This window comes from Podarcis vaucheri (assembly GCF_965113315.1).
Source record: "Podarcis vaucheri genome assembly, chromosome: 6".
NCBI classification, from domain to species: domain Eukaryota; kingdom Metazoa; phylum Chordata; class Lepidosauria; order Squamata; family Lacertidae; genus Podarcis; species Podarcis vaucheri.
The window spans coordinates 101,426,225-101,441,534 of record NC_138764.1 but is presented as its reverse complement, the minus strand read 5'-3'; the positions used below and the strand labels follow the sequence as shown (position 1 = coordinate 101,441,534).

At 47.2% G+C, this 15,310-nt stretch overlaps 1 protein-coding gene and 1 long non-coding RNA gene across 2 annotated transcripts in view; one reads left to right on the top strand and one right to left on the bottom strand.

The window, feature by feature from the left end:
- The window catches only part of ZNF512B (zinc finger protein 512B), a 46,954-nt gene that overhangs the window by 1,528 nt on the left and 30,116 nt on the right, over positions 1–15,310 (bottom strand). Inside the window, 9 exon segments of the mRNA XM_082226000.1 lie at positions 2–232; positions 2,676–2,774; positions 5,441–5,503; positions 6,191–6,292; positions 7,564–7,755; positions 9,131–9,301; positions 12,268–12,369; positions 12,872–12,964; positions 14,439–14,563. Of these exon segments, the coding sequence (XP_082082126.1) occupies positions 2–232; positions 2,676–2,774; positions 5,441–5,503; positions 6,191–6,292; positions 7,564–7,755; positions 9,131–9,301; positions 12,268–12,369; positions 12,872–12,964; positions 14,439–14,563 (1,178 nt within the window).
- LOC309534355 overlaps positions 1–15,310 on the top strand; it is a 98,476-nt gene that overhangs the window by 59,303 nt on the left and 23,863 nt on the right. The gene's annotated exons all lie outside the window — the stretch shown is intronic.

Genomic DNA, 15,310 nt, shown 5'->3' with positions numbered 1-15,310 from the left:
CTCGCTCTCTCTCATCGGGGCTGAAGTCCGCGGCCTCCCAGGGCCCCGACGGTTTCTTATGGTTCGTCTTGCCTATCTCTTTGCTTTTGGCGGAAGATTCCGGAGGCCTTTCCTTCGGTTTCCGCCCCCTCTTCTTCCCGTCTGTGCTTTTCTTCTTCTCCTCGTGGCTGGCAGCGGTCGGCTCGCTGGTCTTTTTCTTCCGGATGGCCTCCGTGGAAGTCCGGAACCAGTTCTGCGTTCAAGGAAGGAAAGGAGCACAGAGTCGGGAACTCGATTCGGATGGGGCGCAGAATAGCTCTGCCGCAACGCCACGACTACCGGCAAATGTGGCGGTTTTCAGAAGTTAAAAAAACAACAACTAAACGAAGCACCTCATCCCCACTCGGAACCATTCTGAGCTGCAATCGCCTGCTTCAGTTTGGGGGTTTGCCCCAAAATCCTTCCCCCATATTGGGTGAACTAAGGAGACAAAAGGTGCCTTAGGAAGGGAGGAAAGCCAACAGGCAGCTGGCTAACTGCCCAGAGAATCCAGACATGCAGAGAGACAGAGAGATGCTTTTCAGTATGTTTCTTGGAATCAGAAATACAGTCATACCTTGGGTTACAGACGCTTCAGGTTACGGACAGCCGAAACCCAGAAGCACCGGAACTGGTTACTTCTGGGTTTCGGCAGTCACGCATGCACAGAAGTGCTAAATCGCGCTTTGCACAGAAGCGCCAAATCGCAATCCGCATGTGTGCAGACGCGCCGCTGCGGGTTGCGAATGTGCATCCTGCACGGATCACGTTCGCAACCCGAGTGTCCACTGTACACAGTGTTATGTACTGAAGTTCTCACCCTGGCCACCAGGGGGTATTGTGTACAGTGGTACCTCTGGATGCGAACGGGATCCGTTCTGGAGCCCAGTTCGCATCCTGAAGCGAACGCAACCCATGTCTGCACGTGTCGCGATTCCGTGCATGACGTCATTTTGAGCGTCTGCACATGCGCGAGCAGCGCAACCCAGAAGTAATGCGCTCCGCTACTTCCGGGTCGCCGCGGAGCGCAACCCGAAAATGCTTAACCCGAAGCTACTTCAACCCGAGGTATGACTGTATATAGTTTTCACTCAGGTCCACGTAAGTTAATTTAGGCAGGAAACCCTGGGCTGTTGTTGTTACAATGTTGACAGCCGGCTGCCTATAAAAGCAGGCCGACTGAGCTGTTTGCTGTTCAGTTCAATTCCAGCTTACTACTTGGAGAAATCTCTGTGTCATCTGCTATGTCCACCCACTACTTAATACACGGAGATCAGGAAATCGGACTGTTCCCCGGAGTGCCCACTCTTCCCCCTGGCCGCTGACTTTCTCTACATCTCAGACCCCTCTGGCTGCCTACGGTGGCCGACAAGGGAATCTTTCCTTTTCTGTTTGGCTTTCCGCTCAGAGACACGAAGAGCATGCCTGGCTCTCTTTCAAGGGGCATGGGGTCAACCAGCTGCTGTTCTGTTTCAACGACATCTGACTCCTGTCCCTGTTCAGGACTAGGGCATCAGCTCCATCTGGCATGAAGGCTGAGACCCTACCTGCCCGCAGACCGTCTCGCCAGAGTGGTGCATGCTTTAGTTATCTCTCGCCTGGACTAATGCAATGCGCTCTATGTGGGGCTACCTTTGAAGGTGACCCGGAAATTACAACTAATCCAGAATGCGGCAGCTAGACTGGTGACTGGGAGCGGCCGCAGAGACCACATAACACCGGTCTTCAAAGACCTACACTGGCTCCCAGTACGTTTCCTAGCACAATTCAAAGTGTTGGTGTTGACCTTTAAAGCCCTAAACGGCCTTGGTCCAGTATACCTGAAGGAGCGTCTCCACCCCCATCATTCTGCCCGGACACTGAGATCCAGCGCCGAGGGCCTTCTGGCGGTTCCCTCACTGCGAGAAGCCAAGTTACAGGGAACCAGGCAGAGGGCCTTCTCGGTAGTGGCGCCCTCCCTGTGGAACACCCTCCCACCAGATGTCAAAGAGAACAACAACTACCAGACTTTTAGAAGACATCTGAAGGCAGCCATGTTTAGGGAAGCTTTTAATGTTTAATAGACTATTTTAATGTTCTGTTGAAAGCCGCCCAGAGTGGCTGGGGAAACCCAGGCAGGTGGGCGGGGTATAAATAAATTATTATTATTATTATTATTATTATTATTATTATTATTATTATTATTATTAATTATTATTATTCCTGTTCCTCACCCTCCATGATTCCCCAGCTCTTTTCTTCCTCTTCTGGGAAATCTCCCGTCTCAAACCACCACGATCCTGGTTTCTCTGGAAGGCTCTTGGGGTAACAGTCTCCACCATTCCTAATCATCTGCCCAGTCCCTGACAGGGAGTTACCTAGACTGCCTTTGATGCAGGGTATGATGAACGGCCTAAAGTCCCCTCCCCTTCATTAAACCCTCCCCACAACACCCCCCCCCCCAAATTAGCTACTGGAAAATAAGGTAGCAAATCTGGAGGACTAATTTCAGTCAGCTGGAAGTTTGAAATTCGCTCCTATATTATTAGAAAAGAATAATGATTTATTCCAGCTCACTGGGACCACTCTTCTGTAGGCCTCACAAGAATTTCAGCTTTCACGGGGGGCGGGGGGCGGACTCCCCCCAAAGTCCTTTGCTGACAAGGCCCGGTACTTACCTCCGAGTGAGTCTTAATGATGTGGTACTTGACTCCGCTTTCTGAGCTAAACTCCTTCTGACACAGAAGACAACGGTACTTCCCTACGGAGTGGTCTCCCTGCAATACAAAGGTCCGGCCGTGTGAGCTCAGCCCCGGAGGATATCTTGGAGATGTGTTGATCATCTACGTAGGACAGATTTGTCCTTGGCATTGTGCCATTCAGGCTCCAGGGAAACTTCAGGCCCCTTCAAATATGGAAATATGGGGGGTGGGGGTCAGAACCTTCCCTGGGAATCCGGGGAAGGGTTAACTCTCACCGGGACCTTTCAGAACCTATCCTGCACTCATGTATTTGGAAACTTAGCAGAAAGGGTCACCCGGCTCGCTCAGGTGAGATGGAGGGCAAAAGATGAGGGATTTTTGGCAGAGGAGCTTACAGCCCCCGCCTTACCTAAGGTCCATTCTGAGGTGGTTGTTAGTATCTGTACTGTATTTGCATTGTAAATGTATTTGACAAAGAATAAATGGTGGCAGTTGGCTTGCTTATTTTGTTATCGTCGTTTCCTTGAGAACATGGGAGCGTGGTGACTTCCAAGCAGTAGACACTGTCTGGAGGAGTTTGTGAGGACAGCCAAGCTATGGATTAACACCGTATTTTTGCTCTATAAGACGCACCAGACCACAAGACACACGTAGTTTTTGGAGGAGGAAAACAAGAAAAAATATATTCTGAATCTCAGAAGCCAGAACAGCAAGAGGGATCGCTGCGCAGTGAAAGCAGCAATCCCTCTTGCTGTTCTGGCTTCTGGGATAGCTGCACAGCCTGCATTCGCTTCATAAGACGCACACACATTCCCCCTTACTTTTTAGGAGGGAAAAAGTGAGTCTTAGAGAGCAAAAAATACGGTAACTTATGCACTGCTATGAAGGACTAAGCCCTCTCTTTGGCTCAAGGGAGAGAAACACATTGCTTTCATTAATATGTAAATTTAATATAACAACAACAACAACAATAATGATAGTAATAATAATTGAAAAATACCTGTTCAATTGTTGCCAACCTGACAAGTAAAGGGCATCTGTTTCATCACAAAAAAAGCTAACAGCTCTCTGTTGCTGAAGCAACATCTTCCACTTGCCCCGGCTTGAACCCCTTGTGCAGCTGGCCATCCCCAATGTTGCGCCAGCCTACCCAAGCTGCCACGTGGAGCAGAATAGCAGCTTCATTCTACCCTGCAGCCCGCTACGAGGAGCAGAGGCTTCCTCTAATTTATGGCCGAACCTGATCAATAAAGCTTTTGAAATTTCTCTTCTGGGTTGCCGAGCAGCTAATTAAAATCCTGGATTTCTGCTACCGCTGACCTTGCGGAAAACGAATGAGCTCCCTACTCTGCTTCCATCTGCCACTAGAGAATGCGTAATATATTCTTTATTGACAATGAGGTGATGTACGAGCTCCCAGCGGGAGAGGGGGCGTAGTGAGAGTCGCGGGAGCATGCTTGCAGCTGGATCTGTGGCATTAATGCGTGGCAGGCAAGCATCAGACGTCGAGTATAGGTGCATCTTCACACAACTGGAAGCATCTGAATGAACCAGCCAGACATTTTCTGATCCGTCAGAAATTGAACGAGGGGCTTGAATCTGGCAGAGGGCGCTGAAAGCTGAGGGCAGGAGTGAGAGTTGGGAAAAGGATTTCCGCCCATGGGAAGGGTTCTCAACATTGCCATTATATGACCTCTTTGCGGGTTTTTGATACCACTGGCTATGGCATCCTCCAGAGCTGCCTCTGAAGAAGGTTCGGAAACTTCAGCTGTTGCAGAATTCAGTGGCCAGGTTGCTCAATGGAGCACGAGTTTCAGTACATTATACAGTGGTGCCCCGCGAGACGAATGCCTCGCAAGACGGAAAACCCACTAGATGAAAGGGTTTTCTGTTTTGGAGGTGCTTCGCAAAGCGAATTTCCTATGGGCTTGCTTCGCAAGACGAAATGTCTTGCGAGTTCCTGCGGGTTTTTTTCCTCCCCCCCTTTTCCCCAAGCCGCTAAGACGCTTATCAGCTGATCCTAAGCCGCTAAACCGCTTAACAGCTGATCCGCTAAGCCGCTTATCAGCTGATCTGCTAAGCCGCTTATCAGCTGATCTGCTAAGCCGCTGATCCGCTAAGCCGCTAATAGCGCTAATCCGTTAATGGGCTTGCTTCGCAAGACAGAAAAAACCGCAAGACGAAGAGACTCGCGGAACGGATTCTTTTCGTCTTGCGAGGCACCACTGTACTGATCCTGGCCCAACTGGACTGGCTGCCAATTAGTTTCTAGGCCCAATTCAAAGTGCTGAATTTGACCTATAAAGCCTTAAACAGCTCAGGACCTCAATACCTCCAGGACCACCATATGAACCGACCCAGACCCTGAAATCACCATCTGAGGCCCTTTGTTGTGTGCCTCCTCCATGAGAGGAGGGTGGCAACACGGGAACAGGGCCTTTTGTGCAGTGGCTCCCCGTTTGTGGAATGTTCTCCCCAGGAAGGCTTGCCTGGTGCCTTCACTGTACATCTTTAGGCACCAGGCAAAAATGTTCCTCTTCAACCAGGCCTTTTCCCTGATTAACATTATGTGTCCTTTTTATATGTGTTTGTGGGAGCGGGGTGGTTATTGTTTTGTGTTTGCTTTCATTGTGTATTTTGTGTTTTTATTTTGTATTTTGATGCTGTGAGATCTTCCTGATGATACGAGCTTAATAAATAATAATAATGACGTTAGGCTATAAGCCTCTTAAATGCCTTACCTTGTTGCAGTTTGCAAGGTGGGCTTTCAAACCGGACACACTGGAATAGATGGCAGCGCAGCACTGGAAGCGAAAACAGCGCAGCACATGGTAAGTAGGGTTTTGTACTCTCCCCCTCTTCCTTTCCCCCTTTCATGGGGTTGCAGCGACCCACCCCCTCCAAATCCCCACAAGGCTCTCCTTCTTTGCAAGCTCCCTCTCGCCGTCACAAGGTTAATTTTACAGGCGATCTGCCTGTTGGGATCTTGCCACATGCTTCTAATTACTGTTAATGGGAGTCATGTGGCTTCATCGCTGGCAGGCAAAACACGTCCCTAAATGGACCTTTGAACATTCAAGGCGCTTTCAAGCAGTTACGGGAGGCCTGCTGGGCGACGGGAGATCTTACGGCACCGCCGGTCGCGAGTCTGATGTGCAAAGGGAAATTGGGCTAATCGCCTGGGCAGAGACGCTATCCGTTTCAGAGCCGCGCACCTTTTCAAAGTGGCTGTGCTAACCAGCTAATGCCTCTTACCTGTTCTGGGAACAACGTCCCTCCCACCTCCCCACAGCCCTGCTAACAAGCCTTTCCTGGGGATCAGGGAGAGGGAACTTTTTCGACTTAGGGACTGGGCACCCTGGCCATGAAACCTTAAGAACAGGAGAACTCAGAAATAGATCTGTTCCAATCTGCAGCATGTCCATAACACAGAATAAAACATAACATCCCTTTCGTTTTCCAATCAGTCCTGCAGAAAACAAGGCACTCACATTATTAGGGCAGTTGATGTGTCCTTTTTCCTTCACTTCATTTTTCCAGGTTTCCAGAAGCCTCGGGTTCAGCTTCGGAAGCCCAGGACGGGTGTAGTTTAGCTGCCAGGCAAGAAGCAGTAGTTAATAAACTTTGGCATCTAGAACACAGCTCTACATAAAAACTGCATTATTATTCTTTTAATCTGCTTATTATTTCAACAAGTTTTCCCCCAAAAACCGATTCTGCTATTTTCATTTTCCCAAGTTTAAAAAGATTGGTTGGAGCATGTGTGTGTATGTATGTTTCACCGAAATGAACAAATCTTTAACTGGATGAAATCAACAAGAGATGAAATCAACAAGAGTGTATTTTGTCACAGGCAGCGTGACAAAGGAGAGCTCAACCAGTGGCAGAGAAAGAAAACACTGAGGACTTTGAGCATATGTGCATCTAGTAGGTGAACAATAGTAATAATAATAATAATAATAATAATAATAATAATAGTGTTATTTACACCCGACCCATCTGGCTGAGTTTCCCCAGCCACTCGGGGCAGCTTCCAACCAAATATTAAAAACACAATACAGCATCAAAAATTAAAAACTTTCCTAAACAGATGTTTTTTAAAGGTAAGATAGTTGCTTATTGCCTTGACATCTGCTGGGAGGGCGTTCCACAGGGCAGACGCCACTACCGAGAAAGCCCTCTGCCTGGTTCTCTGTAACTTGGCTTCTCGCAGTGAGGGAACTGCCAGAAGGCCCTCGGCGCTGGACCTCAGTGTCCGGGCTGAACGATGGGGGTGGAGACGCTCCTTCAGGTATACTGGACCGAGGCCATTTAGGGCTTTCAAGGTCAGCACCAACACTTTGATTTGTGCTCGGAAACATACTGGGAGCCAATGCAGATCTCTCAGGACCGGTGTTATGTGGTTCCAGCGGCCACTCACAGTCACCAGTCTAGCTGCCGCATTCTGGATTAATTGCAGTTTCCGGGTCACCTTCAAAGGTAGCCCCACGTAGGGCGCATTGCAGTAGTCCAAGCGGGAGATAACTAGAGCATGCTAACTCAGTACAACACTAGTAGCTGGTGGAGAGGCCTGCTAGCCCTGGCTGAAGCACGATCACTGCAAGCAACAACAGAGTGGTACTGAAGCTGTGAGCCCAGCTATCCACAGAGCTGCACCTGCTCCTGCAAAAACGATTCCCTAAGCTTGGCTTCTCTGGTCAGGCCCAGAGAGAGCGCCTGTGTGATTTCCAAGTTGTTTCCAAACTAGCCAATTGAAGAACCCGCAAGCCACACCCCCCAACACGTGCCCCAGACCAAGACTACAGACCCTGTTTTCCTTGCACCCTGCCCTTCAGCAAAAGTCAGGTAAGTGATGGGCTCTCACTCGCTTTGTCTCGGGGACCAAGTCGTCCTTCATCCTCCGTTTGGTCCAGTCCTTGGCTAGCTCATCCTCGGCGATTTCCTGCAAGTGGAAGACGGCGACCTGGGCTGACGTGCGGCGGATCCTGCCGCTTGGAGTCCTCTCGAAATCTTCGGCGAGGCTGACTTCAGGCTTGATCTCGGTTTGTTCAGGAGGCTGAGAAGACGGGGGGAAAGGGGGTGAAGGTGGAAAGGGGTACCCAAAGAACAACAACCAGTGTCAGCCCCAACTTCTGCATCAGCATGAGAAAGCCTGGATACTATATGCCAAGGGCTGTCACCAGGATCCACAAGCCAGAGAATGAGCTTTTAAGCTCCCCGCCAGTTTTGGATTTAACTTGCGTACTTTCAACCAGCCGCATGTTAAATGTGTGCGAGATGTTGCTGCACTGTATTTAAAATAATTGTAACGCTGCCTTCTATTAAAAGGGGGGGAAATCAAGGTGGTTCAGAGACACCCAAAACAAAAAAATCATTAAAATAAGGAGTACTGAAACCAAATTTAGCAAGCTGAGACAACTGCTGAGAGGAGAAATAGGTTTTGCACAAGCACCACCAGAGGATCACTGTTGCCTTGCCAAACTAGCAGAAATGTTGATAAAAGAAAAAGATAAATGTTGGAAATGCAACGAAGTAGAAGCAACCTTTTTCCACATGTGGTGGTCTTGTAAAGTAATCGGGGAACTCTGGGGAGTAATTTACAATGATTTTAAAAAGATATTCATAAAAACCTTCTCCCAAAAGCTTGAGACATTCCTTTTGGGAATGGTAAAAAGAGAGAGAGAGAGAGAGAGAGAGAGAGAGAGAGATTATTATATGCCACCAACGCAGCCAGAATTTTACTGGCACAAAGGTGGAGAATGAGTATGGTACCCACCAGAGAAGAGTGGCAGTTTAAAATGCTTGAATATGCTGAACTGGCAGGCATAACGAATAGGGAACGAATGTGTATCTGAAGAAGTGTGCATGCACACGAAAGCTCATACCAAGAACTAACTTAGTTGGTCTTTAAGGTGCTACTGGAAGAATTTTTTCTTATTTTGACTATGGCAGACCAACACGGCTACCTATCTACAACAGGGAAGAGAAAAGTATGCTAAAGGATAGAAGGAGGATTGAAAAATGTTTATTGGATATTTTAAAGAACCAGTATAAACAAGTAAATAACCTAGCTGGTCTTGAGTAAACCCGGCAGAATAGGCGCTAACAGAAATTAGCAGAGGAAGAAATTTGTAGAGTAAAAATTTGGAATACGCAATTTATAGAATAGTACAGAAACCAGGAAAAGGGTGGATGGGAAGTCACTGTATGTCGAGATTGGTATGAAAGTTGTACAATTGGGGGGGGTGGAGGAAAGGGTGTGTGTGGCTTTTTTGCTTGTTTTGTATTAAAAATGCAAATAAAAACTATTTTTCTAAAAAAATAAATAAATAGAAGATGAGGAAACACTTTGCAAAATGTAATGTCTTGCAGCATAATGATACTCAACAGCATGACAACAGAATGGAGGGAAGAGGCTCAAGGGGCCTTACCGCGGACGGATGCTCTGACCGCACATGGTAGTCGTGTCCTGCTTTCGACTTGTACGTCTTCCCGCAGTGCAGGCAGGTGAAGACAGGCTTCTCCACCTCAGACAGCTGCTTCCCGCACCGCTTCTGGTGGTACTGGTACCCCATAAGGCTGGAGAAAGTAGCCAAGCATCCCTGCAGGAAGAGGAACAGAAGAAACATGGTGGGAATGCCAGAAACTTGGATGGGTTCAAAAGCAAGTGAGACCAGCTCACAAGGCTACCAATAATTACCAAAATGATTATACATTCTTTATCAGTCTTCTGAGAAAAAGACAAAACCTTGTACAAAGCCACAGAGACTTGCGAACTACCCAACCTAAGATGAACTTAAAATGTCTGATTTCAATGGATTCAATCTTAGGTTGGGTCGTTCGCGAGTCTCTGTGGCTTTGTACAAGGCTTTGTATTTTTCTCATAAGGCTATCAATGGCTACTAACCACAATGACTGTTTTACCTCAGGGTGGATAAAAATCTATGATTTTTTAAATTATTTTTTAAATCAGATTTTTAAAAATTTAAATCAGATTTTTAAAACAAAATGCTTTTGGAGGAAAAATCTTTCTAAAGATAGTTTTCTATTTAAGTTACATTATAGTCCAAAGGCTATTCATCAGGAAATAAGGATCTGTTTTAAGTTTTTCATGTGTGCTAAAACTCAGTCTAAGTTTGTTTGTTTTTCAAATCGTTTAACCACATCAATTAACAAACATGGATACATATGCTATAATCTTATTGTTTAAGTTAAATAAATTGTTTAAATTGTTATTAAGGAAATGATTGTTTTTCTCCTTCCAACGAAGTATAGCAGAAAAGTTGTTCAAATATAAACAGTTAACTTATTAAACCTCACAATCATTTCATAATGATCGGTCTATGTACTTCTAATAGTATAACCAAATCAGTCATTTTTTATATGACTGTAAAAACTACTCTGGAAATTTATTATTCCAAAAATGAATCCTTCATCTGGTTGTAAATATGCAAGAATGAGTTTTTCTGTAAAAAAGAAGAAGATTTAAATCAAGTCTTCTTGTTGTTTAGTCGTTTACTGACGAGCGATGTAAATCGTGATTTAAATCAATATGATTTAAATCAAATCTGCCCTGTTTTACCTCCACTTTGGGGAGGCAGGGAGAATGCCAATGGGCTCAGTCCTGCTTGCCAGCTTCCCACTGGGCCATCTGAGATCCAGCGCCGAGGGCCTTCTGGCGGTTCCCTCATTGCGAGAAGTGAGGTTACAGGGAACCAGGCAGAGGGCCTTCTCGGTGGTGGCGCCCGCCCTGTGGAACGCCCTCCCTTCAGATGTGAAGGAAATAAGCAGCTATCCTATCTTTAAAAGACATCTGAAGGCAGCCCTGTTCAGGGAAGTTTTTAATATTTAACGTTGTACTGTTTTTAACATTTGATTGGGAGCCGCCCAGAGTGGCTGGGGAAACTGGGCGGGGTATAAATATACTACTACTACTACTACTACTACTACTACTACTACTACTATTATTATTATTCTTCTTATTATTATTATTATCATCATCATCATCATCTGCCTGGCTACCATGAGAACAGGGAGGCCTAATTCAACAGCCATGCTCTTCTTAATGTTCTGGTGGCTACTGCCACTTATCTTCTGCAATATACCTTTCCTCCCCTCACCTGGCCAGGAGGGCAGCATGGCAGAGATTTGCCCACAGCTGTAGGCTCTCTGTCCAGCAGTTGCGTCAACTTAAAAGGTAAAGGGACCCCTGACCATTAGGTCCAGTCGTGGCCGATTTGGGTTGCGGCGCTCATCTCGCTTTAGTGGCCGAGGGAGGCGGCGTACAGCTTCCGGGTCATGTGGCTAGCATGACTAAGAACCAGAGCAGTTCACGGAAACGCCGTTTCCCTTCCCGCCAGAGCGGTACCTATTTATCTACTTGCACTTTGAGGTGCTTTCGAACTGCTAGGTGGGCAGGAGCAGGGACTGAGCAACGGGAGCTTACCCCGTTGCGGGGATTCGAACCGCTGACCTTCTGATCGGCAAGTCCTAGGCTCTGTGGTTTAACCCACACAGCCACCCGCGTCCCTTTGTGTCAACCTAGGGAGCTAGAAAAGAGGGTGTCTGCTGGAGCTGCTTTTTGATCATGAGTCCTACTCTAGCTAGGAAGCCACAAAGGTGTTCTGTAATCTCCCAGCTTGCAGACATTGTGGCATCAGCGAAAGCCACTCTTGGCTAGGGGGAAACCTTCATCGAGAAACAGCAGTATCATACTACTTTAAACAGGCACCATTTCCCCAAAGTATCCTGGGAACTGGGGTTTTTTTTGGGGGGGGGGACCCTATTTCCCTGCCCCCAAGAATGACAATTTCCAGGGTATTTCAAGAGTGGTAGGCTTGTAATCTGGTGAACCGGGTTCGCGTCTCCGCTCTTCCACATGCAGCTGCTGGGTGACCTTGGGCCAGTCACACTTCTCTGAAGTCTCTCAGCCTCACTCATCTCACAGAGTGTTTGTTGTGGGGGAGGAAGGGAAAGGAGAATGTGAGCCGCTTTGAGACTCCTTTGGGCAGTGATAAAGTGGGATATCAAATCCAAACTCTTCTTCTTCTTCTTCAATCTGTCTTTCCAGAGAACATCCATGACCCTTAACAAACTACAGTTCCCAGAATTCATTGGGGGAAAGCCATGACTTTTTAAAGGGGAGTGATATTGCTTTAAGCGTAAAGTGAAGTTGCGGGCCATAGATTTATCTCTGTTAAGACAGCACATCCATGCTGCCTTGCGTCCCACAGCAAAACAGAGAGCTTAACAGCTCTTTGCCTTGCTTACTGGGCTCTGGAATGCTCTCGTGAGATCCCAAGATCTTGCACAAGCTTCCCAGAGCCCAGTAAGCAAGGCAGAGAGTTTAAAAGCTCTTTCTGCCCCGGGGAAACCCTGAACAAAGAGAGCTTTTGAGCTCTCTGCCTTCTGAGTGTTAAATTTGTGCGATTTCAACCAGCTGGCCTTCAACCACCTAACGTCAAACGCGCCTGACAGACATGCGTAAGATGTGATGGTACTGAAAAACTCACTGGCTTCCCCAACTCTTTCTCTGCTGGAAATATTAGCCAAGAGCGAAAAGAAGTACCTCAACGGGGCATTTTAGTTTCCCCATCTGCTTTAGTACTTTCCTCAGCCTCTCCCGCTCTTCGTGCTCGCTGAGAGGGGCAGCGGCTTCCACAGGAACTGGCTGCAGGGAAGGAATCGAGAAAACCCACAATGTTAATCTAGCCCTTCGTACACACTGTGGGCCCTTGTCCATCTCACACCTCAGAAAGAGGCATTTTATAAAAGGCACAGCACCCTGGCACCATTATCCAAGACTGCAGAGTGATGCCAGTGCAGAAAAGTGAGAAACTTTCTTTCTTTCTTTTTTACAGCTCTCGTGGTTGCAAAGGTGTGTTCCTGGTGAGATTTCAGGTGCCAGAGGGGTTGTGGAACAAGATTAATAGTCATGGGGTGTGGAGGCACCAGTGCCTAGCACAGCGCCTTGCCCCTTTCCCCTGCCCCCCTGACTATTAGAAGGGCAATAAATAGCACAAATTCTGAAAACACATGTTGTAAGACAAGGGAAATTATGACAAACTTGCAAAAAGCACACAAGATGTGGAATCCGTCTTGTTTGAGGGCAGTATGTCGCCACGGTGCAGAATATTCATTTACTTGTTTTGCATGAAAGCAGAGTTTCCTACCTTGTTGACGTGTTCGGCCATGGTGTGGTAATTCAACCCGGCTTTGGACTTAAATTGCTTCTTACAGTGCTGGCATTTCAAGGCATCCTGCAGCTGAAGCAAGCGGAACGAAAAGTCAACACACCAAAAACTGGTTTTCAGAAGCACTGCTGCATCTGGCCCAGTGGAGGCAGAGTACAGCCATCACAACCAATAGCCGCTGATAGCCTTACCCTCCAAAATAATAATAATAATAATAATAATAATAATAATAATAATAATAATAATAATAGTAGTAGTAGTAGTAGTAGTAGTATTGGTAGCAGGGCTTGTTAAAAATGTGTATTTTACCACCAGGCCCTTACTGGTAATAAAATAATAAAATATACAGGCAACTCTCCATTTGCATACGTTCAATATTTGTGTAACTGCACACACACACATGCATCACTGTGAACCTAGAAGTGACTAGGAAAAGCGCAAAAATGGCCCTAAAAGAGTGCAGAAAGGGAAAACACAGCACGAAAACAGCACCTAGCAATCCCACAAGCCTTTGCAAGTGAAATCCCAGGAGCCCTTGCACCGACTTTCCGAGGCCTGTGAAGAGTTGGGAGTCTGAGCAAGGAGGTTTGGATGGAGTGATTGGGGAGTTTGCAGGCTTTTGTCAATGGTGTTCCCAATTTATGCTATTTCACTTACGTGCACGGTGCCTCAGACCGTAACCTCCGTGTAAATGGGGAGTTGCCTGTATCTATATCCATATAGATACAGCAGGCAGGTGTGGAGGACTCCCTGGTCCTGAATGGGGAAACTGTGCCCCTGAAGGACCAGGTGTGCAGCCTGGGAGTCGTTTTGGACTCACAGCTGTCCATGGAGGCGCAGGTCAATTCTGTGTCCAGGGCAGCTGTTTACCAGCTCCATCTGGTACGCAGGCTGAGACCCTATCTGCCTGCGGACTGTCTCGCCAGAGTGGTGCATGCTCTGGTTATCTCCCGCTTGGACTACTGCAATGCACTCTACGTGGGGCTACCTTTCAAGGTGACTCGGAAACTACAACTAATCCAGAATGCAGCAGCCGGACTGGTGACTGGGAGTGGCCACTGAGACCACATAACACCGGTTTTGAAAGACCTACATTGGCTCCCAGTACGTTTCCAAACACAATTCAAAGTGTTGGTGTTGACCTTTAAAGCCCCAAACAGCCTCGGCCCAGTATATCTGAAGGAGCGTCTCCACCCCAATCATCCAGCCCAGACATTGAGGTCCAGCTCCGAGGGCCTTCTGGAGGTTCCCTCACTGCAAGAAGCCAAGTTATAGGGAACCAGACAGAGGGCCTTCTCGGTGGTGGCACCTACCCTGTGGAACGCCCTCCCATCAGATGTCAAGGAGATAAACAACTATCTGACTTTTAGAAGACATCTGAAGGCAGCTCTGTTTAGGGAATTTTTTTTATTGTTTAATGTTTCATTATGTTTTTAATATTCTGTTGGGAGCCTCCCAGAGCGGCTGGGGAAACCCAGCCAGATACCAGAACAATTCGTTGACATGGTACTCGGTGGTTTGATCCCTTCCAATTTTGGCTTCCTACCTTCTGGCAGACTTCCATGTGCTTCTTGAGGCCAAGGATCGTCTTCCGGGTGATCATGCTGCAGGTCGGACAAGCCACCTCCCCTCTCTCATTGATCGCCCGCTGCCACTGCTCTTCTGGGCTCGCTGGAGAAAGAGGAAAGACAGAGAAGTTTGTCTGGGGCTAAATCCCGGGTGTCCTATAGACTTCCGCTATTTGGTGGGCTGCTGTTCAATCGCATGCACTGGAAACTCAATTTCCTCCGGTCCAACTAATTCACATTTTTCCTTTTTTTGTGCCAATTTTTATCCGTTTTCCAAATTTATAACCCGTCAATGCCAAGTTAAAACTAATTTCACACAAGTCCCCCCAAAAACTGGCTTCCCACTATCTTTCTCAGATGTTTCCATTTCTTCCCAATTACACGCTGCTTATATTACAGACTTATCTTTAATTAGCACCCATCTTTTTAAACAAATATCCTTATTCCCTCAACGGTCCCTTTACCAACTCCTGCGTATAGATAAAGGAAAATATATATATAAGAATAATAGATCTAGTGACAACAAGTGAGGTTTTACTAAGTTAAGTCTTTCGCTCCTCTTTTCCAACATGCCTCTTTTTCTTTTTGAGGGCTGCTTGCGGTTCGGGAGGTCACAAGGAAATGCACTAAAAAGCGTGGGATCGTGATTTTGCCGCCTCCCCGCAAAACGCATCTACAGCAATAATCCCCGAGCTCTGCCGACACCATCATTGCACAGGAAAGGAAAACGGAGCGTGGCAAGCACAGCGACATCTGAGCAAACATAGGGTCTGTCTACGAGCTCCGGGACTCCTTGCAGTGTTTATCTAAATGCCCCCCCCATGAGGGAACACAGCCAAAAAGAGGCCGA